We start from the raw sequence: 25,833 nt of genomic DNA on the forward strand, positions 1-25,833 counted from the left end.
TCAGCATGTGCTGAGGGAAGGAGACGCAGCCAGGGTTCAGGTGAGCCGGGGCAGTTTAGATTAAAGCTAATCAAGGATCTTTCTAAATAGGAGATTGTTAAAGTAAATGTAAAGCTTGGGGCGAAATCTGCTGTCAGTTACACTTGTGTAAACCTGGAATGATTCTGGATTTACACCCGTATTAGTGAGAGCAGAGTGAGGCTGGTCATTTAGAAGAGAACTATTTAATTCCATCAAAAGACAAAAAAATGATGTGAAGAAAGCACTGAGTATTCCAAAAATCAGGGGTGTTCGGGTTACACACAGAGCCATAGTTCTCTCCCCTGGTGCAATTGCATTGTGAGAGATTCTCTATTGTGTAACTCTGTTCTCATGGGAGATTTCAGTCTGGGGGACATATGTTTTGGCAGAGAGGCAAGTAATGATTAGGACAGGGCAGTCCTATAAAACGATCTCAATCGCTTGCTAAACTGGGTTCACTTGAGCAACGTACAGTTGATTACAACTAAATGCGAGGTCCTACATCGAGGAACCAAGGCCGTAGATCATACTTACAGGATGGGGGGCTCTGTTTTAGAAAGCACTGACTCAAAAGAGAACTCAGAGTGATGATGTGTAACCAGCTGTACATGAGGTCCCACTGCAGTGTGGTGATGGAGACAACAAGTGACCGCCTTGAATGTACAAGCAGGGGAATAGGGAGTGGAAATAGAGAGGTGTGAAGCTTGGAGAGACCATCATGGGCACTGTTTCTAGGTCCGGTGTCCACACTTCAAAAAGGTTGTTAACAGATTGAAAAGGGTTCAGAGCAGGTGATCAGAATGGTCTCTTCTTGCCTTAAAATCTATGACTCCATAATTATTTAATCACAATTTTTTTCTCAGTTCATGAAATAATTAATAATTTTTTCTACAACCTTACGTCAGTATGGCTTGTAGCAGCTTGTAATAATTTTCCCTTTGTGAAAATAGTCTCTGCATCTCTATTCATTTGGACTTTTTATATCATAACATTTCTTCTCTCCAAAGTCTATTTTGAATACATGTGACTTTTCTTAAGAGGCTTTGGTGAGGGACCTTGTCAAAAGCTTTCTGAAAGCCCAAATACACTATAGCCACTGGATCACCCTTGTCCAGATGTCTGTTGACCTCCTCAATAAATTCTACTAGATTGGTGAGGGATGATTCTGTTCTTTATTATCATTTCAACCTATTCGCCTGGCTCCGAAGTTAGGCTCACTGGGCTGTAATTGCCAGGATCACCTCTGGAACCTTCTTTAAAAATCGGCATCACATTTGCTATTTGTCAGTCATCTGGTACAAAGGCTGATTTAAGTGATACGTCACATACCCGAGTTAGTAGTTCTGCAATTAGATATTTGAGTTCCTTTAGAATTCCTGGGTGAATCCCATGTGGTCCTGGTGACTTATTACTGTTTAATTTATCAGTTTGTTCCAAAACCTCCTCTGCTGACACCTGGGACAGTTCCTCAGATTTGTCACCTAAAAAAAACAGCTCAGTTATCCCAGAAGTCGGTGGGGAGTTCTTCCCCTGACTTCAATGGGAGCGGGATCAGACTCATAGGTTCTTTGGCTATGTCTACGCAGCGAGCGGCAGTTAGTCTCACAGCTCGGGTTGACAGATGCAGGCTTGTGCTTCTCGAGATACCGCGCTAAGAATAGCTGTGTAGATGTTAAGGCTCAGGTTCTGAAGCTGAGATCAAAATAGCACTACTCATGCATGTTCCCAATGTACTGCGTACATCCAGGCTGAATACCCAGAATGTGCTGCTGAATGTACCAGGCACATCTTGCTACATGCAGCTTAACATGCCAGGTATTTCTAGACTGAAAGCATGTTCCATGCGGCCAGATATACTAGGTACTTCACGGGAGAATGCACACTAAACAATGTGCATCTCCTAGTACCAAAGTACTCCAGGTAAAATACTTGTAACCAAGTGAGGTTCATTACTCGTGACTTGTAATGACATTCTAAGAACTTTAAATTATTTTGCACAGAAAAATATAAGGGTTTGTATGATTAGTGTTATTGCAAGATGATTGATGAACTCAGAAAGAGGTCAATCCACTTCTTCCAGAGCTGAGACTGGCCCCTAGCATGTATTTAATTTACAGGGTCTGTTCATTTCATGTGTTATGTTTTATTGAAAGGAAAGACATTGATGTGAGACTTGCAAAAGATGCCACAACAAGACAACCTGTCAGGTTCCAACAGCACAGGCTCTGATCCATCCGTGTTCTTCCTGACAGGCATCCCGGGGCTGGAATCTCTGCACCTCTGGATCTCCATCCCCTTCTTCACAGTGTTCACCATGGCCCTTCTAGGAAACTGCACCCTCTTGTATGTTATCAAGACAGAGCCCTCCCTGCACAAGCCCATGTTCTATTTCCTCACCATGCTGGCCGTCATCGACCTGGTTTTATCCACAACCACCGTGCCGAAAATACTGAGCATCTTCTGGTTTAATTCCAGGGAGATCAGCTTTAACGGCTGCCTGGTGCAGATGTTTTTCCTTCACTCGTTCTCCATCATGCAGTCTGCTCTGCTGCTGGCCATGGCCTTCGACAGGTACGTGGCCATCTGCAACCCCCTGCGGTACGTCACCATCCTGACCAATTCAGTGATAGCAAAGATCGGTCTGGCGGCTTTGGCCCGGGCTCTTCTCCTAGTGCTCCCTCTGCGCTTCGTCCTCAGGAGGCTGCCCTACTGCAGGTCACACATAATCTCCCATTGCTACTGTGAGCACATGGCCGTGGTCAATCTGGCCTGTGCCAACACCAGGTTCAATAACATCTATGGGATCATTGTTGCTTTCTTCATTGTGGGGCTGGATCTGATGTTCATCTCCCTATCGTATGTCAAGATCCTAAGGGCTGTCTTAAGTCTGGCATCCAAGGAAGAGCAGCTCAAGGCTTTTGGCACCTGTGTTGCCCATCTTTGGGCCATCTTAGTGGTCTACACACCAGTGGTTCTCTCCTCAATAATTCACAGGTTCGGCCACCAAGTCCCCCCACACGTACACATCCTGCTGGCCAATTTCTACCTCCTTTCCTCCCATGATGAACCCCATTGTGTACGGTGTGAAAACCAAACAGATTCGTGACCGGGTTCTTCTCCTGTTCCGAGGGAAAAGCTTCTAGGCTGACCAGGCGGGGGCTGCTGAGCGATGAGGAAGCAGAGGATGCAGGAGAGGTTTTCTGAGTAACTTAGATGGCATGTTTGTGGGGGCTTTGTGTAAGCTGGGATGGGAACTCCACCTCCGACGCACAGCAAGCTATACACCGTCCCCTACACAAGCTTAGGGCTGCTGGCCAGAAGATGATCTTGGCCATGACCTTTTTCTCACTCGGCCCTGTGTGTGGAGTGTGAAGGAGTGTGAAGAGGAGTGTGAAAGCTCCTTGTACCTTCTCGTGCTTTGCAGGAACATCTGGCCTTTATTACTGACACACCCAGCCACAGCCACGGTTGTACATGCAGCAAGAACAAATACTGTATCTGCCCCGATGTTCCATCAGATCTGAGATGCAGCAACACATCCTGGGCCATTTAGGCACCAGAATAAGTGCTGAGTGCTGGGCTCTTCTGTCCCAAACGTGCCACCATGGAAGCTGCTGGTGCCAACCTTTTCTATGGGAAATCTGGCCTTAGTTGTGGTGTCTGAACATTTGAGAGTCTGTCCCCAGTAGTTTAACCCTACCACACAGCAGCACAATGCACCAGGTCGAGAGAGGGGGGCGAGGAAAGATGTATCTACCTCAAAGAGCACTTCAAAAATCCCCAAATCCTTACCAGAGTGATCTCAGGCACAAAGTATTTAAAGTTCACTTTCTGATACTGACAATAAATTAATGAAACAGAGTATTGTGTGTGTGTGTGTGTGTGTGTGTGTGTGTGTGTGTGTGTGTGTGTGTGTGTGTGTGTTAATGAAATACTTGGGAAAAAGTCTTGCTCTATTTTGCTATCACCTTTGTTCCTGTTGCCTAATATATGCTGGATAACATATAGATATATATCACATTCATAATATGTATTGTCTGCATAATATATATATACACTAGTAGTATGCATTAACTACCAATAATATTAACTACAAATATTGTAGCAAAAGAACTAGATAAGTTAAAAAAAGAACTAGATAAGTTCATGGAGGATAGCTTCATCAATGGCTATTAGCCAGGATGGGCAGGGATGGTGCCCCTAGCCTCTGTTTGCTAGAAGCTGGGAATGGGCGACAGCGGCTGGATCACTTGATGATGACCTGCTCTGTTCATTCCCTCTGGGACACCTGGCATTGGCCACTGTCGGAAAACAGGATACTGGGCTAGATGGACCTTTGGTCTCACCCACTATGGCCGTTCTTATGTTCTTAACAGTGATATCGCTGAAACAGCCTATGCCATAATCCTGTTCATTCACTTAAGCTTAGTATCCCATAATACCTTCATTTGGCACAAGCAGACATGAAACTTGTCAAAATGTGTAACTTGTAAAATCATATATAATAGCAGCTGAAATTTGTAACGGGGGAGCGCACCGTCAGTGTAAGGGGAATGCCACATAGCCCCACAGGCCGACTTTTTGGAGTCTGGTATCATATTGAACCTTGTTCCTGTGCCATATTAATAAACCTGCCTGACACTGGTTATTTGGGCTCTTGAGTATATTTCATAACAAAATAATGAACCAAAGTGTGGTCAAACGATACAATTTATCAACAATTCCAGACAGTTTGAATCACCACCCATAGATATCGCTGCAGAGATCCTATGGCCCATTTTCCCTGGAAAGCTTCTGATTTCTGGCACCCTGTGGGGTAGCATAAAGAGAAATGGTCCCTCGGCCTCAACGACATAGCTCCTGCCTGAGGCCCTTTCCCCATAGTGCCAGGGGGCATGGGTGGAGTTTGTTGGATTATGGGGGGCGCTGCCCCCAAACTGCACACGTTGCTAGTGGGGGGGCACAATTTAAAGGTTCAGCCGCCCCCCCCCCCCCAGCCGCAAGGCACCCGGCACCGCCATGTACACCTGGGAAGGGGACAGCGATGAGGAGTCCTGTGCCAGGAGCCGGCTCCAGACTCCCTGCTGGTGGGGTGGTGTCTGGCGATGGTCCCCACCCAGGGCCAGAGGAGCCCAGCGTCTCTGGTGTGTGGCAGAGTGCAAAGCAGAGGTGCCGGGGATGGGCGAGGAGAAGGGGCTGGCCCCGAGAGGAGGTGGATGCCAGGTGGCAGGAGGGTTCATGGCTGTTCCTGCTCCGAGCTGCCGCACCCCATGATCCGTGGCTGTTGGGTCCCCTGGAGTATCGGCCCTGCTGCCCCCCAGGGACTGGGGCTGGGCGGTGCCACTCTGTTTCCAGCTGGACAATGCCGTGATCTGGACCAACATAGGTAACAGCCGGGCCCGGCACGAGTGTGTCTCTCTGCCCAGCAGTGATGGCCCCTGAGTCGTTCCCGGGCGGGGGGTGCCTGTGAGGTGCACCAGGTTACTGGAAGGTGCCTGCGGCAGGGCTGCCGGGTGATGACAGGGTTACTGCCGGGTGTGCGGTTTTGACCGGCATGTCCGGTCGGAAAGGGGAAGCTGTCAGCGACCGGACCGCACCGCTGCAGTAACCCGCCTCTGCCACCGGGGTGCAGGAAGAGCAGCAGCTGGGACTGGCGTCTGGAGAGACTGGGCTGCTCCTGGCACAAAGTAGGTACCGGCGCTGGCCGGGGAGGGAACCTGTCAGACCCCCCCATCCCGCCCGCTATGCCCCAATTCCCCCACCCCGCTGCGCCCCGATTGGGCAGGCTCCTCATCAGCTCCTCCCAGCCCGGCTCTGCAGGTGGCACGTGAGTCCCGGGGGGTGGGGGAATGAGCGACGAGGGGAGATACAGGCGGGGCAGTGGGCGGAGCCTTGGGGAAGAGGTGGGGAGGGGAGGGGCCTCGGGGGAAGAGGCGTGACAGGGGTGGGGCCTCAGGGGAAGGGGTGTGGCAGAGACGTTTGGTTCTCAGGCATTAGAAAGTTGCCAACCCCCGGTGATGACCTCCAGGCACACAGCGGGTTGCTGAAGTGCAGGGTGTTGGCAGGGTCTGGCTGTAGCACCTGCCTGGTCCCGTTGCCCGAGGAGCTGCACACGCCCTTCAGCCCAGGGAGGCCAGGCAGCTGCTCACAGCCCCTTCCCATTTGGTCCGGCTGAGGGGGGGATGGGTTGCCGGCCTGGTGGGCGAGGCGGGAGGAGGCACTATCAACCTGCATATATTTGTAGTGTGGGGGCACAATGTAAAGGTTCGGCCACCCCCAAACAAGTCGAGTCACGTCCTCGTCCCAGGCAGGCCCCTCCCTTACCCTCCCTCTCCCCCCCAGAAAGAAGCTGCCCTCGCCCTGCCGTGCCCAGCTGTAGCTCCTGCCTCTCCCCACGGGGTGCAGCATGCAGTTCTCCTGGCCTCTGCGCTCACTTGACTGGCCTGGCTCCGGCCAGCCGCCTCACGGGGAAGGGGCCCGGCGGCACCATGTGACCGAGCACGGGGCTGGCTCGAGTCAGCAGGAAACCCACACGCAGGAGTGGGGCAGAGCCAGCCCCACCCCAAGCTCCTGGAGGCTGGGTGCTTTCCAGCCATGGCTTTCAAGCGCCCTCCCCCCACCCCGGCTCTGGACACTGAACATTAGCCACCGTGTGGCCATGGTTAAATCCCTTCTCTCCCCACCCCCCTCCGGGTCCTTATGCAAGACCTGAACAGACACCAGGGCAGGTGCCCGGCACCACGGGACAGCAACAACCCCACAGTGGGCCCAGCACTGCAAGCCTGGGGCAGGGGTGGAATTTGTCCCCCAAGGGTGGCCCATTGTCCTGGCTGGAGCTGCCCCCAAATATTGAAGTCAAACTATGCCTATGCAGGGGGCCCTTCTTCCTACCCAAAGAGGAAGTGGTAGCAGCTGCAATTGTGTAGTGTTGCTGCTTATGTTCCACCCCAGAGCTGGCTGCATGTCTGCAATGGGTGAGTGGGTCCGTCTAGAACAGGGGTGGCCAACCTGAGCCTGAGAAGGAGCCAGAACTTACCAATGTACGTTGCCAAAGAGCCACAGAAATATGTCAGCAGCCCCCCGTTCAGCTACCCGCCCCTCCTCCCAGCGCCTCCCGCCCACCGGCAGCCCCGCCGATTAGCGCCTTCCCCTCCCTCCCCGCACCTCCCAATCAGCTGTATCCTGGCATGCAGGAGGCTCTGGAGGGGAGCGGGGAGGAGCGAGGACACGGCAGGTTCAGGGGAGGGCGCGCAACGGGTGGAGTGGGGGCAGGGCCTGTGGCAGAGCCAGGGGCTGAGAGTGTCCCCTCACCCCGCGGCACATTGGAACGTTGGCGCCTGTAGCTCCAGCCCCGGAGTCGGTGCCTGTACAAGGAGCCGCATATTAACTTCTGGAGAACCACATGTGGCTCCGGAGCCATAGATTGGACACCCCGTTCTAGAATGAGGTTTGGGGAATTCTTCTGGATAAAAGAGGCCACGTATATGTAAGATGTCATTATCCATCTCTTCCTCAAACCAGTGTCCAGTTGTCTTCATAGTCCAAGCAAAGCCCTAACACTCACTTGCTGTGACTCTCTAGGCTCCAAAGCGAATGTACCACTATAATGACCCAAGTCTCTCACCTCCCACCTGGGGAGTAAAGTCAGCAGGGGTCATTCGGGGGTATAAATACTCTCACCCAGTTGATCCTGGTCGAGGGGAGAGTCCTGCAGTTTGTGTGTGACTTCAGCATGTGCTGAGGGAAGGAGATGCAGACAGGGTTCAGGTGAGCTGGGGCAGTTTAGATTAAAGCTAATCCAGAATCTTTCTAAATAGGAGATTTTTAAAGCAAATGGAATGCTTGGGGCCAAAACTGCTGTCAGTCACACTGGTGTAAACCTGGAATGATTCTGGATTTACACCCGTATTAGTGAGAGCAGAGTGAAGTTGGTCATTCAGAAGGAAACTATTTAATTCCATCAAAAAACAAACAAACAAACAAAAAACGATGGGAAGATTCCACTGAGTGTTCCAAAACATCTGGGATGTTCGGGTTACACACACAGAGCCACACTTCTCTCCCCTTGTACTTCTCTCCCTTTCACTGTGAGACACTCTTTACTGTGTATCTGCGTTATCATGGGAGATTTCAGTCTCGGGGACATATGTTTTGGCAGAGAGACAAGTAATGATTAGGACAGGGCAGTCCTATAAAATGATCTCCATCGCTTGCCAAACTGGGCTGACTTGAACAACCTGCAGATGATTACAACTAAATGTGAGGTCCTGCATTGAGGAACCAGGTCCGTAGATCATACTTACAGGATGGGGGGGCTCTGTTTTAGAAAACACTGACTCAAAAAAGGACTCGGAGTGATAATGTGTAGCCAGGTTTCAGAGTAGCAGCCGTGTTAGTCTGTATTCGCAAAAAGAACAGGAGTACTTGTGGCACCTTAGGGACTAACAAATTGATTAGAGCATAAGCTTTCGTGGACTACAGCCCACTTCTTCGGATGCATATAGAGTGGAATAAATATTGAGGAGATATATATACCCACATACAGAGAGCATAAACAGGTGGGAGTTGTCTTACCAACTCTGAGAGGCCAATTAAGTAAGAGAAAAAAACTTTTGAAGTGGTTATCAAGCTAGCCCAGTACAGACAGTTTGATAAGAAGTGTGAGAATACTTACAAGGGGAGATAGATTCAATGTTTGTAATGGCTCAGCCATTCCCAGTCCTTATTCAATCCTGAGTTGATTGTGTCTAGTTTGCATATCAATTCCAGCTCAGCAGTCTCTCGTTGGAGTCTGTCTTTGAAGTTTTTCTGTTGTAAGATAGCCACCCGCAGGTCTGTCATTGAATGACCAAAGTGTTCTCCCACTGGTTTTTGAGTATTATGATTCCTGATGTCAGATTTGTGTCCATTAATTCTTTTGCGTCTGGTCTAGAATGACTGGAATAGTTGTCTACAGTACACAGGTTTGTTGGCACAGTTATTTCACTCAGGAGTGTGAAAAATTCACACCTCTGACAGACATAAGCCATGCCAGGAAAACCACTGTGTAGACACAACTGTGACACTGCACCCCAAAGCACCCCACATTTACCATGGTGATGGAATTATGATACGTTTTGTACAAAGCATGCCTTGGGAGATATAATTCTGCTAAACGGTGATATCTCCCTGGCTTGTATGTGTGATCATTGTATGTGAAGCTATAAAATTGTGTTATGTCTGAGTTACTAAAATGTGATGTGAGGCTGGAAACACCCAAAACCAGCCTTTCAGGTATGTCAAAGGAGTAGTCAGACAGTGTTAATTGCTGTCGTCAACACCCATTCAGGGAAGAATCCACAGATGTGGTCTCCTCTTCTCAAAAAAGATATACTGGCACTATAAAAGGTTCAGAGAAGGGCAACTAAAATGATTAGGGGATTGGAAAGGGTCCCATATGAGGAGAGAATAAAGAGGCTAGGACTTTTCAGCTTGGAAAAGAGGAGACTAAGGGGGGGATATGATAGAGGTATATAAAATCATGAGTGATGTGGAGAAAGTGGATAAGGAAAAGTTATTTACTTCTTCCCATAATACAAGAACTAGGGGTCACCAAATGAAATTAATAGGCAGCAGGTTTAAAACAAATACAAGGAAGTTCTTCTTCACGCAGCGCACAGTCAACTTGTGGAACTCCTTACCTGAGGAGGTTGTGAAGGCTAGGACTATAACAGCGTTTAAAAGAGAACTGGATAAATTCATGGTGGTTAAGTCCCTTAATGGCTATTAGCCAGGATGGGTCAGGAATGGTGTCCCTAGCCTCTGTTTGTCAGAGGAAGGAGATGGATGGCAGGAGAGAGATCACTTGATCATTGCCTGTTGGTCCACTCCCTCTGGGCCACCTGGCATTGGCCACTGTCGGTAGACAGGATACTGGGCTAGATGGACCTTTGGTCTGACCTGGTACGGCCGTTCTTATGTTCTTATGTTCTTAGCACAGGAACTCTGCATAAGAAATCTTCCTCAGAGGGAGCACAGAGACCATGGAGAATGTTTGGCCAATGGGGGCACCCCCCCACGTCACATGCACAGACTTTCCAGCAAGCTGGAAGAAAGTATAAAAGAGGGGGAGTGACATCATCCCTTGTCTTCACTCCCCCACACTCAACACCTGCAAGAATCTCTGCAAGACAAAGGACTTTGAAGGGGGAGGGGAACACCAGCTGCAAAGCAGATACAGCCTGTTCCTCAAGAATCTGTAAACCTGCTTGTATCATCAGTCAGGGGGAGATATTCTGATTCAAATCCTACCTAGTGTGTACAAGTCTTAGACTGCAAATTTGTTTGATTTCCTAGGTCACCTGCTTTGGTCTGTTTGTTATCACTTATAATCACTTAACATCTATCCTTCTGTAGTTAATAAACCTGATTTATGTTTTATCTTAACCAGTGTGTATTTGAGTGAAGTGTTTGGGACTCTTAGCTCCGTTAGCAAAGGCTGATGCAGATCTTCCCCACATCGAGGGGGGAGCAGACTATTTAATGAGTTTATGCTGTACAGATCGCTGTGCAGTGCAAGACGGTCTAATTCTGGGTTTATGCTCCTGTAGGGGTGCAAGGCTGGGAAATTGGCTGGTGCCTCCTTTGTTGGTCCATGAGTGGCTTAGGTAAAGCACCTTGGTAACTCAACTGGGGGTGTGGCACCACCTGCTGTCATTTTGGGTGATAACAAGGCCCGGAGGGGCTGGCTGTGGGTCATCAGCAGAGAAGTGTAAGAGGCCAACCCAGCTGAACAGTTAGGGGGCACAGCAGTTCCAATAGCTTCCAGACTTCAACAACGGAGTACATCCCGTCACAACAACCATATCAGCAAAAGAGTCCTTTTGACGATATAGCTTATATCATTTGAGGAGAAGGTTTGCCTATACCAACAAAAGATCTCCTTACACTGATATACACTTCATTTCCTCTAGAAGGTTCTGCTGGTGTAGTTATACCGGCAAAGGCTTTCTAGGGTAGCCTACACTAATATGTGGTGTTATCCTGACAGATGGGGACCAATGAACTCCCACTGTAGCCAATGAGAATTGTGGGAGTTCATCACATCTGAGGACTAGCCCCACAGTTCTTACAGAGCTTTTTGATCCTTCTGGGTGAAAGGGGCTAAAATGTGATCCTAATTCATACTCATTACCGACATGAGCCGATTGAAGTGAATGGATGGACTCCCATTGACCGAGACAGACATGGTCTGGGAGGTAATATCTTTTATTGGACCAATTTCTATTGGTGAAAGACGCAAGTTTTCAAGCTATACAGAGTTCTTCAGGTCACTGATTTCGTAAGAATTGGGCTGGGCCTTATTTCAGCCAAAAATTAGGTGCTGAATTTTATTGAAGTTCTGTTCAAGATTCTTCAGTTAGATTGAAAGATAATAGGGTGGGTAACCAGCAAAGAGAGAAACACCATTCACACGCATTGCAACCCAGGAAATCATCTTATTAAAATTGAAATAATCTTATTGTCATGGAGGCAGCAGGGCTTAGTGGATAGACCACTGCCCCGGGATGCCAGAGACCTAGGATCAATTCTTAATTCAGTCATTGGGCTGCTGGGTGAGGTTAGGTAAGACACTTCACCTCCCTACATCAAAGAAGTGAGCAGGCCTAGCCCTCTTGCAAGTGATGCAGGACCACACCCAAGTGTATCTTCCATGGTGAACACCACAGCTCAGGGAGAACACGGGGACTGTATGCTGCACCCCCTGCAAAGATGACGGCATTCCCACGCCAGCATGCACAGACCTTTCATTCCATGGTTTGTGAAGAGCTTTAAAATTGTTCAGGATGCACGATGCTGCAGAAAGGTTCATCAGCACTAACGATTCCTGTGCATTTAGGGGGGTGGGGCACTTGCTGATGGGTTTCCCACCACTAGATTCCACACAAGGTGCAGCCTAGAAGCTTTTCCTTCGGAACAGGAGACGAACTCTGTTGCGAATCTGTTTAGTTTTCACACCGTATACGATGGGGTTCATCATGGGAGGAAAGAGGAGGTAGAAAGTGCCCATCAGGACATGTACGTACGGGGCAATTTGGTTGCTGAATCTGTGAATTACTGAGGAGAGAACCCCTGGTATGTAGACCACTAGGATGGCGCAAAGGTGGGCAACACAGGTGCCGAAAGCCTTGAGCTGCTCTTCCTTGGATGCCAGGCTTAAGACAGTACTCAGGATCTTGACGTATGACAGTACGATGAACAGCAGATCCAGCCCCACAATGAAGATAGCTACGATGATCCCATAGATGTTATTGATCGTAGTGCTGGCACAAGCCAGCTTTGCCACAGCCATGTGATCGCAGGAGCAATGGGAGATGATGTGGGACTGGCAGAAGGGCAGCCTCCTGACGAGGAAGGGCAGAGGCACCATGAACAGAACAGCCCGGGCCAAAGCCATCAGCCCGATCTTTGCTATCACTGAATTGGTCAGGATGGTGGCGTACCGCAGGGGGTTGCAGATGGCCATGTACCTGTCGAAGGCCATAGCCAGCAGCACAGCAGACTCCATCATGGACATCGAGTGAATGAAAAACATCTGCACCAGGCAGGCGTTAAAGCTGATCTCCCTGGAATTAAACCAGAAGATGCTCAGTATTTTCGGCACGGTGGTTATGGATAAAACCAGGTTGATGGTGGCCAGCATGGCGAGGAAATAGAACATGGGCTTGTGTAGGGAGGTGTCTGTCTTGATAACATACAAGAGGGTGCAGTTTCCTAGAAGGATCAGGGTGAACACTGAGCAGAAGGGGATGGAGATCCAGAGGTGCAGTGCTTCCAGCCCCGGGATGCCTGTCAGGAAGAACACTGATGGATCAGAGCCTGTGCCGTTGGAACCTGACAGGTTGTCTTGTTGTGGCATCTTTTGCAAGTCTGACATCAATGTCTTTCCTTTCAATAAAACATAACACATGGAATGAACAGACCCTGTAAATGAAATACACGCTAGGGGCCAGTCTCAGCTCTGGAAGAAATGGACTGACCTTTTGTTGAGCTTATCAGTCATGTTGCAATAACACTAATCACACAAACCCTTATATTTGTCTGTGCAAAATCATTTAGAGTTTTTAGAAGGTCATTACAAGTCTCGAGTAATGAACATACCTGGTGTACCTTGTTACTAGGAGATGCACATTATTTAGTTTCAGAGTAACAGCTGTGTTCTGTTTCTGCAAAAAGAACAGGAGTACTTGTGGCACCTTAGAGACTAACAAATACGTACCTAGTATATATGGCCACACAGCACACGCTTTCAGCAATACCTGGCATGTTAAGCTGCATGTAGCAAGATGTACCGGTACATTCAGCAGCACACGCTGGATATTCAGCCAGGATGTACGTAGTACATCGTGGAACATGCATGAGTAGTGCTATTTTGATCTCAGTGATGACCAAGGGTACATCTACACAGGAATGTCTGCCCACGGCAGCAAGTCTCAGAGCTCGGCTCGACAGACTCAGGGCACCTCGCTAAAACAAGCTGTGTAGATGCTGTAGCTCAAGTTGGGGCTCCAGCCCACCTGCTTCAGAGCCCGAGCCTCAACATCTACACAGCTATTCTTAGCGTGGTACCCCGAGAAGCACGAGCCTGTGTCTGTCGACCCGAGCTGTGAGACTGACTGCCGCTCGCTGCGTAGACATAGCCAAAGAGACTATGAGTCTGATCGCGCTCCCATTGAAGTCAGGGGAAGAACTCCCCACTGGCTTCCGGGATAACTGAGCTGTTCTTTTTAGGTGACAAATCTGAGGAACCGTCCCAGGTGTCAGAAGAAGAGATTTTGGAACAAACTGATAAATTAAACAGTAATAAGTCACCAGGACCAGATGGGATTCAGTGAGGAATTCTGAAGGAACTCAAATATCAAATTGCAGAACTACTAACTGTGGTATGTGACCTATCACTTAAATCAGCCTCTGTACCAGATGACTAGAGGATAGCTAATGTGATGCCAATTTTTAAAGAAGGTTCCAGAGGTGATCCTTGTAATTACAGCCCAGTGAGCCTAACTCCAGAATCAGGCAAATTGGTTAAAACGATTGCACCACAGCTCAGAGAGCCGAGAAGCGAACAGAATTACCAGACATGAACAAGATTTGTTGGGGAAGAGTCAACCTGGCTACTGTAAAAGGAAATCATCCCTCACCAATCTAGTAGAATTCTTTGAGGAGGTCAACAAATGTGGACAAGGGTGATCCAGTGGCTATAGTGTACTTGGACTTTCAGAAAGGTTTTGACAAGTTTCCTCACCAAAGGCTCTTAAGCAAAGTAAGTTGTCATGGCCTAAGAGGGAAGGTTCTCTCATGGGTCAGTAACTGGTTAAAAGACAGGAAATAAAAGATAGGAATGAATGGTCAGTTTTCAGAATGGAGAGAGGTAAATAGTGGTGTCCCCCCAGGGATCTGTACTGAGACCAGTACTGTTCAACGTAGTCATAAATGATTTGGAAAAGGGGGTAAACAGTGAGGTGGTGACATTTGCAGATGATACAAAATTACTCAAGACATTACTCCAAAGAAGACTGTAAAGAGTTGCAAAGGGATCTCACAAAACTGTGTGACTGAGCAACAGAATAACAGACAAAATTCATAGAATCACAGTGCTGGAAGGGACCTCATCTAGTCCAACCCACTGCTCAAAGGAGGACAAATACCTACATGTTTTTTTTTTTTTTTTTTTTTTTAAACCCAGTTCCCTAAATTGCCCCCTCAAGGATTGAACTCACAACACTGGATTTAGCAGGCCAAGGCTCAAACCACTGAGCTATTCCTACCCACACATGTAGTCAAAACAGACTATGGAGAGAAGAAATCTTATGCTATAAAAATCCAAATCAACAGAGATGGAGAGACCATTTTGACAAAGGGGAAAATATTACAAGCTGCTACAGCCCATATTTATCAAAGGTTGTAGAAAAATTATTAATCATTTCATTAACTGAGAAAAAATTGTCATCAAATAATTATGGAGTCATAGATTTTAAGGCAAGAAAGAACCATTCTGATCACCTGCTCTGACCTCCTGAATAACACAGGCCACAGAATTTCACCAGGTGAGTTCTGCCTCAAGCCCATAACATCTCTTGGAGCTAGAGCATATCACTGAGAAAGGCGTCAAGTCTTGATTTAAAGACTTCAGGTGATGGCGATCCAACCACATCCCTAGTTAAGTTGTTTCAAATGTTAGTTCGCCTTCCTCTTCGAATGTGCACCTTGTTTCTAGTCTCAATTTGTCTAGTCTCAGTTCCCAGCCACTGGATCTCATTCTGCCTTTGTCTGCTAGATTAAAGAACCTTCTGCAGTCAGAAATCTCTCCCCTTCTATGGACTTAGAGACTGTGATCAAGTCACCTCTTAACCTTCTCTCGGATAAACTAAATAGCTCGAGCTTGTTCAGTCTCTGGCTATAAGCCATGTTCTCCAGCTCTGAAATCATTCTTGTAGCTCTTTTCTGAACCCCTTTCAATCTGTCAACAACCTTTTTGAAGTGTGGACACCGGACGTAGAAACAGTGTCTCCAAGCCTCAGACCTCTCTATATCCACTTGATATTTCCCTGCTTATACTTTCAAGGAGGGCATTTGTTCTCTCCATCACCACACTGCACTGGGACCTCATGTACAATTGGTTATACATCATCACTCCAAGTTCTTATTTGAGTCAGTGCTTTCTAAAACATAGTCCCCCATCCTGTAAGTGTGATCTGCGGTCTTGATTCCTCAATGCAGGACCTCGCATTTAGTTGTAATCAACTGCACGTTGTTCAAGTGAGCCCAGTTTAGCAAGTGATTGAGCTCGTTTTATAGGACTGCCCTGTCCTAATCACTACTTTTCTCTTCCAAAACATATGTCCCCCAGACCGAAATCTCCCATGATAACACAGACACACAGTAAAGACAGGTTTCAGCATAGCAGCCGTGTTAGTCTGTATCCGCAAAAAGAACAGGAGTACTTGTGGCACCTTAGAGACTAACACATTTATTTCAGCATAAGCTCAAAATAAGCTCAAAATAAATTTGTTACACAGCAAAGAGTCTCTCACAATCCAGTTGTGCATGGGGCGAGAACTATGGCTGTGTGTGTGTAAACCGAATACCCCTGATGTTTTGGAACATTCAATGGTTTCTTACTGTCGTTTTTTTGGCTCTTTGTTTTTTGATTAAATTCAATAGTTCCCTTCAAAATGACCAACTTCACTCTGCTCTCACTGATACAGGGGTAAATCCAGAATCATTCCAGTTTTACACCAGGATGACTGATAGCAGATTTTGCCCCAAGTTTTACATTTACTTTAAAAATCTCCTATTTAGAAATATCCTGGATTAGCTTTAATCTAAACTGCCCCAGCTCACCTGAACCCTGGCTGCGTCTCCTTCCCTTTCAGCACATGCTGAAGTCACACACAAACTGCACGACTCTCCACTCGGCCGGGATCAACTGGGTGAGAGTATTTATACCTCCTAATGACCCCTGCTGACTTTACTCCCCAGGTGGGAGGTGAGAGACTTGGGTCATTATAGTGGCACATTTGTTTTGGAGCCTAGAGAGTCACAGCAAGTGGGGAATGTAGAATAACCCGGGTCTTTCCTCCTGGGTGGCTGTTCATATCGACATCTACATGAAAAAGTGCGGGCCAAACCCTCAGCAGAGTGCATGGAAGTGTAGGCCATATTGTATTCGTCCAGAAAAATTGTGCAAATCCCCTCAACCGATGTGTGCACCAGGGGATTTACATACCTAAATTGGGCAGGTGAATAAATGCGCACACAGTGTGCAGGACTTCACCCTGTGTGTTAGGTCTCTGCTTGGACTTGACTATGAAGACAAATGAAAACTGGTTTGGGAAAGAGATGGATAATGACATCTTACATGTACACGGCCTCTTTTATCCAGAACAACTCCCCAAATCTAATTCTAGACAGACCCACTCACCCATTGCAGACATGGGTCTGCGGTGTAACATAAGCAGCAACACTACACAATTGCAGCTGCTACCACTTCCTCTTTGGGTAGGAACAAGGGCCCCCTTCATAGGCATAGTTTGACGTCAATATTTGGGGGGCAGCTCCAGCCAGGACAATGGGGCCACGCTTCAGGGACAAATTCCACGCCTACCCCAAGGTTGCAGTGCTGGGCCCACTGTGGGGACACTGCTCATCCCGTGAGGCCGGGCACCTGCCCTCGTGTTTGTTCAAGTCTTCCATAGGGATGCGGAGACAGGGGGGTGAAATTTAACCATGGCCATAGTGTGGCTAAAGCGCAGGTGTCCACAAACAGGGTGGGGGCCTTGTAACCATGGCTGGAAACCACCCAGACTCCAGGAGCTCGGGGCAGGACCGGGACTGCCCCACTCCTCTTCCTCTGAGGCCCTGCCCCCTAACCGAATACTGACAGTTTCCCTTTTCGACCAGACATTCTGGTCAAAAACCAGACACGCGGCAACAATCCTGTCATCACCTGGCAGCCCTGCCACAGACACTCCCCAGTAACCTGGTGCATCTCACAGGCACCCCCCACCTGGGAATGAGGGAAGGACGCAGGGGCCACCAGTGCTGGGCAGAGGGACACACTCGTGCCGGGCCCGGCTGTTACCTATGTTGGTCCAGACCACGGCATTGTCCAGATGGAAAGAGAGTGTCACTGCCCAGCCCCAGTCCCTGGCAACCACCTCCTCTCGGGGCCGGCCCCTTCTCCTCGCCCACCCCTAGCAGCTCCGGTTTGCCCTCTGCCACCCGCCGGAGATGCTGGGCTCCACTGGCCTGGGCGGGGACCATCGCCGGATACCACCCTACGAGCAGGAGGTCTGGGGCCAACTGCTGGCACAGGACTCCTCATCGCTGTCCCCTTCCCAGGTGTACATGGCGGTGCCGGGTGCCTTGCGGCTGGGGGGGGGGGCGGCTGAACCTTTAAATTGTGCCCCCCCACTAGCAACGTGTGCAGTTTGGGGGCAGCGCCCCCCATAATCCTACAAACTCCACCCATGCCCCCTGGCACTATGGGGAAAGGGCCTCAGGCAGGAGCTATGTTGTTGAGGCCGAGGGACCATTTCTCGTTATGCTACCCCACAGGGTGCCAGAAATCAGAAGTTTTCTAGGGAAAATGGGCCACAGGATCTCTGCAGCGATATCTATGGGTGGTGATTCAAACTGTCTGGAATTGTTGATAAATTGTATCGTTTGACCACACTTTGGTTCATTATTTTGTTATGAAATATACTCAAGAGCCCAAATAACCAATGTCAGGCAGGTTTATTAATATGGCACAGGAACAAGGTTCAATATGATACCAGACTCCAAAAAGTCGGCCTGTGGGGCTATGTGGCATTCCCCTTACACTGACGGTGCGTTCCCCCGTTACAAATTTCAGCTGCTATTATATATGATTTTACAAGTTACACATTTTGACAAGTTTCATGTCTGCTTGTGCCAAATGTTTAGTTAAGTAAATGCAAGGTATTATGGGATACTAAGCTTAAGTGAATGAACAGGATTATGGCATAGGCTGTTTCAGCGATATCACTGTTAAGAACATAAGAATGGCCATAGTGGGTGAGACATTGGAGAGGCCTCATCTGGAGTACTGTGTCCAGTTTTGGGCCCCACACTACAAGAAGGATGTGGAAAAATTGGAAAGAGTCCAGCGGAGGGCAACAAAAATGATTAGGGGTCTGGAGCACATGACTTATGAGGAGAGGCTGAGGGAACTGGGATTGTTTAGTCTCCAGAAGAGAAGAATGAGGGGGGATATGATAGCAGCCTTCAACTACCTGAAGGGGGGTTCCAAAGAGGATGGAGCTCGGCTGTTCTCAGTGGTGGCAGATGACAGAACAAGAAGCAATGGTCTCAAGTTGCAGTGGGGGAGGTCCAGGTTGGATATCAGGAAAAACTATTTCACTAGGAGGGTGGTGAAACACTGGAATGCGTTACCTAGGGAGGTGGTGGAGTCTCCTTCCTTGGAGGTTTTTAAGGCCCGGCTTGAGAAAGCCCTGGCTGGGATGATTTAGCTGGGAATTGGTCCTGCTTTGAGCAGGGGGTTGGACTAGATGACCTCTTGAGGTCCCTTCCAACTCTGATATTCTATGATTCTGTGAGACCAAAGGTCCAGCTAGCCCAATATCCTGTTTTCCGACAGTGGCCAATGCCAGGTGTCCCAGAGGGAATGAACAGAACAGGTCATCATCAAGTGATCCAGCCGCTGTCGCCCATTCCCAGCTTCTAGCAAACAGAGGCTAGGGGCACCATCCCTGCCCATCCTGGCTAATAGCCACTGATGAAGCTATCCTCCATGAACTTATCTAGTTCTTTTTTAACTTATCTAGTTCTTTTGCTACAATATTTGTAGTTAATATTATTGGTAGTTAATGCATACTACTAGTATATATATTGTGCAGACAATACATATTATTAATGTGATACATATCTATATGCTATCCAGCATATATTAGGCAACAGGAACAAAGGTGATAGCAAAATAGAGCAAGACTTTTCCCCAAGTATTTCATTAACACACACACACACACACACACACACACACACACACACACACACACACACACACACACACTACACTATTTCATTAATTTATTGTCAGTATCAGAAAGTGAACTTTAAATACTTTGTGCCTGAGATCACTCTGGTAAGGATTTGGGGATTTTTGAAGTGCTCTTTGAGGCAGATACACCTTTCCTCACGCCCCTCTCTCGACCTGGTGCATTGTGCTGCTGTGTGGTAGGGTTAAACTACTGGGGACAGACTCTCAAACGTTCAGACACCACAACTAAGGCCAGATTTCCCATAGAAAAGGTTGGCACCAGCAGCTTCCATGGTGGCACGTTTGGGACAGAAGAGCCCAGCACTCAGCACTTATTCTGGTGCCTAAATGGCCCAGGATGTGTTGCTGCATCTCAGAGCTGATGGAACATCAGGGGCAGATACAGTATTTGTTCCTGATGCATGCACCTCTGTGGCTGCGGCTGGGTGTGTCAGTAATAAAGGCCAGATGTTCCTGCAAAGCACGAGAAGGTACAAGGAGCTTTCACACTCCTCTTCACACTCCTTCACACTTCACACACAGGGCTGAGTGAGAAAAAGGTCATGGCCAAGATCACCTTCTGGCCAGCAGCCCTAAGCTTGTGTAGGGGACGGTGTATAGCTTGCTGTGCGTTGGAGGTGGAGTTCCCATCCCAGCGTACACAAAGCCCCCACAAACATGCTGTCTAAGTTACTCAGAAAACCTCTCCTGCATCCTCTGCTTCCTGATCACTCAGCAGCCCCCTCCTGGTCAGCCTAGAAGCTCTTCCCTCGGAACAGGAGACGCACCTGGTCACGAATCTGTTTGGTTTTCAAACCGTACACGATGGGGTTCATCATGGGAGGAAAGAGGAGGTTAAAATTGGCCAGCAGGATGTGTACGTACGGGGTGACATGGCGCCCGAACCTGTGTATTGTTGAGGTGAGGACCACTGGTGTGTAGACTATTAAGATGGCACAAAGGTGGGCAACACAGGTGCCGAAAGCCTTGAGCTGCTCTTCCTTGGATGCCAGACTTAAGACAGCCCTTAGGATCTTGACATACGATAGGGAGATGAACATCAGATCCAGCCCCACGATGAAGACAGTTACGATGATCCCATAGACGTTATTGAACCTGGTGTCAGCACAGGCCAGCTTCACCACGGCCATGTGCTCACAGTAGCAATGGCAGATGACGTGGGACCGGCAGTAGGGCAGCCTCCTGAGGACGAAGGGCAGAGGGAGCACTAGGAGAACAGCCCGGGCCAAAGCCGCCAGCCCGATCTTTGCTATCACTGAATTGGTCAGGATGGTGGCGTACCGCAGGGGGTTGCAGATGGCCACGTACCTGTCAAAGGCCATGGCCAGCAGCAGAGTAGACTCCAGAGTGGAGAATGAGTGAAGAAAAAACATCTGCACCAGGCAGCCGTTAAAGCTGATCTCCCTGGAATTAAACCAGAAGATGCTCAGTATTTTCGGCACGGTGGTTGTGGATAAAACCAGGTCGATGACGGCCAGCATGGCGAGGAAATAGAACATGGGCTTGTGTAGGGAGGGCTCTGTCTTGATAACATACAAGAGGGTGCAGTTTCCTAGAAGGGCCATGGTGAACATCGAGCAGAAGGGGATGGAGATCCAGGGGTGCAGAGCTTCCAGCCCTGGGATTCCCATCAGGAAGAACACGGATGGATCAGAGCCTGTGCCATTGGGAGCTGACAGGTTGCCCTGCAGGAGCATCCTCTGAAAGTTTCCCAACAACGTTTGTCCTGTCAATAAAACATATGAGATGGTGAACAGACACGACACACGTGAGATGCCGCACTCCACTCTGGCTCACGGGGTGCAACTCCTTTGGGAATGGATGACAAGGTCTGGAGCTGATAGAAACATTGGTTGGGTGGTAAATATCGAGGAGCTCAAATTAAGGAAAGCCTGGATGCAGGGGTGTAAGTACAAAGTGATAAGATATCAGCTACCGGAGGGTTCTTTAATCTGGCAGGCAAAGGCAGAACAAGTTCTAGTGACTGGAAGTTGAAGCCTTCATAGTGCAAACTGTGAATAAGATGCAACCATGCAACTGGAACTAAGCTGGAATTAACCAGTTCAAGAGAACCATCAGTAGCTGTAGTAAGTTCTCCATGGCTTAGGGTCTTTCAGTAGAGATTGGATGTTCCCAGAGAGATGTTCTAGCTCAACCACAAGTTACTGGGCTGCATGCAGGAATCATCGGGTGGGTTCTTTGGCGTGTGATATGCAGGAGGTCAGGCTAGATGGCCATAATGGACCCTTCTTGCCTTTAAAATCTACCACTCTATTATTTCAACAGGCACTGTGTCCACTTCTGTCACTTCTGGAGTTGGCTCTACACATCAGATCTGTGACACCAACCCTTTCCAATTTTCCCTACATGTCTTTGCATTACCTTTTATGTTATCATGAGCGTTTCTTTCAGTGCTGTCACCATGGTACCTGAGTGCTTGGGGGAGACACGATGAACTTCATACCCCATTTTCATCTGCAGCTTTCAGATTTCAATTTATTTATTTTGCTATTTTGGAGCGTTAGGCACTTGTGCAAGATCAACCTGGATTGGCCCCAGCCCAAAAACATATCAAGCAAATCAGCCGAAACCAGATAGTCTAGAAATTAGCAAAGCCCTTCCCTCCCTCAGACAGCGACCACCCCATGACTCCTACACTTGGCCAGGTGAGAAGTTAGGACGGTAGATACGGGCTTTGCAGCATGGTTAGGGTATTTCTGAGCAAGGTTGAGTAGGGACTGAATTCCAAGGGAAGCCCCCTGACCCCAGCCTACCCTCTCTCACGCTGGGGAGTAGGGAGGGGAGGGGGGCAAACTCATTGACTTTGTTACCAAGCCCTCTCCTCTGCCCGATCTCTATCACTGCTGACAACACCTCCAGCCTCGCAGTCACTCAGGGCTACAACCTGGCAGACGTCTTTGACCCCTCCGACCTGCGTGTGCAGGGCTTGTCCAAGTCCTGTCACGTCACTCTCCATCATGTTCCTAAGATCCGACCTACTACCTACACTCTCCTGCATCTCCAGCCCCTCGTCATCTCCAGCCTTGGTTCCGGCAACCTCCTCCACTCTGATCCACATGCCCCTTCTCGCACACCCAAAGCATGAAATCCCTCCACAGGCTTCTTGTCCTCATCCTCAAGGCCCTTCACAGCTCTGTCTCCTTACTGATCCACTCAGTTCTCTTCTCGTGTTTTCCCCTCTCCCCTCCACTCTGCCAGGGATGGAGCACCCACCTGTCTGCATCTCCCGCACTGCCTCCAAAGTACAGAACAGCCCCCCTGAACCAGCCCGCTCCCCATTCCTGCGTCACACCCATCCTCAACACCCACTCGGCCAAGGAAGAATGGACCATTGGGTAGAGCTAATGTACATGTATTTAACATAACGGATGCATATAATGATAGGAAAAAATTGTGCATATTTTGGTTTGTATTCCTTTATCTCCCCTTCCGTATGTTACAGAGGGCTTATTGTTGATGAAGAAAAGTATCTGTGTGTGTGTGTGCATGTGTGCGTGTGTGTGAGAGAGAGTGTGTGTCTGTGTGGGTACAGTGCCTTGCACATTGTGAGTGCTATCTGAAGGTCAATAATTCTCAATATCTAGAGAATGTACAAAATCCCCCTATACTTCCCAATCATTTTGTGGAGGAATTTCAAGAAGTGGCTCCTGGCTCCATCCCATCATTATCTTTTAGGGCTTTCCGCCTTTGTTTGCACCCACAAGGATCTGCCAACAGGAATGTGGGCACGGAGGCCGCTACACACCTGATTTGTGGGGGGAGCTATTTCCAGGTTCAAATTATGCCTTCAGAAAGGAAGGCCAGGATTTTTAAAAAAGCAAACCTCAAATGTAATCCGCATAGTCTCTTTCACATAAACTGCATTCCACAATCCCTTTCAGAATCCAGGCACCTTAACAGAAAGGAACTAAGACCAGCGTTGAAGTCAAGAGAGGTCATCTGCCTGTGAAACGTCTAAAGAGCCACTCAGCACCACATCCTCAGTCTTGGCTGTTGAAAGTATTTGCCTTCATCCACGCTTGGGCACAGAGCTTGATTTTTTGGAGGTGCTGAACACCCATCAGCTCCCATTGAAAACCAGATCACTCGTTTAGGTGAAAACCAGATCATTCATTCTAAATATAGACCATAGCTGCCCAGCGCTAGGCACCCAAGTGTGATCAGGTGGGGCACAATACGAATCCGCAGATGAAACAGGAAATTAAAATATACAGCAGCAGAATTTGGATCAGGTGTTGAACTTGCCCAGAATGTGGGTGTGTTTGGATCTGAGGTTCTGCTTCAGACCCGTCTTTGGCTACAGAACTGCACAATTCCTTTGCCCACACGAATCGGATTCTGTGGGCAAACTCACCAGAATCCTGCAGTGCTCCCTTCCTTTCCTCGGGCCTCGCTCTCCCACACGCTCACCCGCAGCTGCCTGCCCTTTGGTGGATTTATAGCCAGGGTTAGAGAACTTGTCTCCTCCCCTCAGGGGTGTCTCCCAGTTCAGCTGGGAATCTCTGTTTCCACTTTCTCCTCCCCACCCATTGCTGGCAGACAGAGTTAACTCTTTCTCTTCAGACTTGGGAGAAAAGAAACTGTTCCTGCATCATGGGAATGAAAGATAGAAAAGCCATTTTCGGTCCCTCCTAGACCATGATCCCTCAGCCACTGCAGAACTGATCACTACGGTACATTCCCCACTGCTTGGCCCAGCCTCGTTTTAAACAACCCAAGCAATGAACCCTCCACTACTTCCCCTAGGAGGCTGTATCCACCCCGGGGAGTCCATTAGTGCCCGGAGTACCTTCACCGGCTACGCAAGAGGGTCACCTTGGCCAGACAAGTCAACTTCACCTGCTTTCTGGCTGAATATTGAACAGTCCGCAGTCACTACGAATACCAGCTAGCTACTGAACGCCACTCACAGGGAGAGGCCTTAGGAGTGTGAAAAGGCAATACAGCCTCACAGATATTTACTTAACAGCCGGCCGCCTTAGGTTATTATTTTTAGTTTGCATTGGGATAGTGCTGAGAGGCCTCAGCCTGGAAACTGAGCCCCATTGTGCCAGGTGCTGTACACACGTGTAAGGAAAAGATGCCCTACGGAGCTTTACATCCGTGTCGGTGTTTCAGTTCCTGAGTGCAGTAAACTTCCCAAGAAGAAGAAATCTCACCTCATTTCAGCCCCACACTCCTCTGAGGCATTCAGTAACCCTGTGAACAACGCAGACCAATGGGGAGACATTTGATGTAATGAGTGGATCCTCTTAACTATAAATATGTCTACACTGAAAAAACCCCCCAAAACATGGCAGCATCTCAGAGCCCAGGTCAATTGACTCCGGCTCGCGGGGTTCAGGCTGTGGTGCTCAAAAGAGCAGTGAAGATTTTTCTACTCAGGGTGAAGTCCGGGCTCCGGGCCTTCCCCCTTCACCGGTTTTCAGAGCCTCAGTTCCAGCCCAAGCAGAAATGGCTACACTGCTATCTCTAGCCCTGTACCGTGAGCCCGAGTAAGTTCACCCAGACTCTAAGACTTGCTCCCCAGGGGAGGGGGGTTTGCGGTGTAGACGTACCCTAAGAAGAGGCGGTTTAATGACAGTGCTGGCACTTCCTGATCACAGTCCACCTGCCAATATGGCGAGGCAGCCATTCTTGTGAGATTTCAGCTCTTCCATTTCCATTTCTAGCTAGACCCCAGAAGCGATGAGGTGCAGTGAAAACAAAAAACAATTCAGTGGGGTGGAGTTCCCTCAGCTTTTCAAAACCTTCAAAAATACTTGGTTGATTTTAAACTTGGGACCAAGATTTGGGGGATATCTTCTCCCTAGCGGAAATTCCAGTAGACTTCATAGGAATCCTTGAACTGGTCTTTCTCCTCCTCTCTCTTGATGTCTTCTGGTCTGTGTAGATTTCCACTAGAGATTCCTGCACTCCTGGACTGTGTATACGTAGCCAGCACTGAAATGCAGCCCCGTCTCGGTTTGACTGTGACAGTCATTGGGCACTAGCTACACAGCACGCCTGATTAGCACAGCTACGATAATGCAGTAGGGCAGGGCTATTCTTCCCATTTTACAGCTTGGGAATGGAGAGACTGAGAGATTTGCCCAAGGTCACCTGTGGCCGAGTGAAGACTAGAACGCAGGCCTCCTAAATTACTACCCTAACCACTGGGCCATTCTCTCTCTACGGCTACTGTGCTTGTCCTCAGCTGGGAATGTCAC

At 48.7% G+C, this 25,833-nt stretch overlaps 3 protein-coding genes across 3 annotated transcripts; 1 reads left to right on the forward strand and 2 right to left on the reverse strand.

Moving 5' to 3' along the window:
* Window positions 1-2,203: 2,203 nt before the first annotated feature.
* LOC135983928 (olfactory receptor 52K1-like) lies at window positions 2,204-3,127 on the forward strand. Its single transcript, XM_065597745.1, has one exon. The coding sequence runs from the start codon at window positions 2,204-2,206 to the stop codon at window positions 3,125-3,127; it is 924 nt and encodes a 307-aa protein (XP_065453817.1).
* An 8,698-nt stretch (window positions 3,128-11,825) lies between these two features.
* Window positions 11,826-12,919, reverse strand: LOC135983929 (olfactory receptor 52K1-like). The gene has a single exon (XM_065597750.1). It carries the CDS (start codon window positions 12,917-12,919, stop codon window positions 11,957-11,959), a length of 963 nt encoding a protein of 320 aa, XP_065453822.1. The 3' UTR covers window positions 11,826-11,956.
* Window positions 12,920-18,394: 5,475 nt separating this feature from the next.
* On the reverse strand, window positions 18,395-24,633 carry LOC101937442 (olfactory receptor 52K1-like). The gene is made up of 2 exons (XM_065577348.1): window positions 23,979-24,633; window positions 18,395-21,329 (listed from the first exon to the last, which is right to left on the reverse strand). The coding sequence occupies exon 2, from the start codon at window positions 21,298-21,300 to the stop codon at window positions 20,338-20,340; it is 963 nt and encodes a 320-aa protein (XP_065433420.1). The 5' UTR covers window positions 21,301-21,329; window positions 23,979-24,633; the 3' UTR covers window positions 18,395-20,337.
* Between the last annotated feature and the right edge of the window lie 1,200 nt (window positions 24,634-25,833).

This window comes from Chrysemys picta, chromosome 1, assembly GCF_011386835.1.
Source record: "Chrysemys picta bellii isolate R12L10 chromosome 1, ASM1138683v2, whole genome shotgun sequence".
NCBI lineage: Eukaryota > Metazoa > Chordata > Testudines > Emydidae > Chrysemys > Chrysemys picta.

Coding starts and splice junctions, on each gene's coding strand:
- LOC135983928 (XM_065597745.1), top strand. CDS start 2,204: ATGCCACAACAAGACAACCTGTCAGGTTCCAACAGCACAGGCTCTGAT.
- LOC101937442 (XM_065577348.1), bottom strand. CDS start 21,300: ATGCTCCTGCAGGGCAACCTGTCAGCTCCCAATGGCACAGGCTCTGAT.
- LOC135983929 (XM_065597750.1), bottom strand. CDS start 12,919: ATGCCACAACAAGACAACCTGTCAGGTTCCAACGGCACAGGCTCTGAT.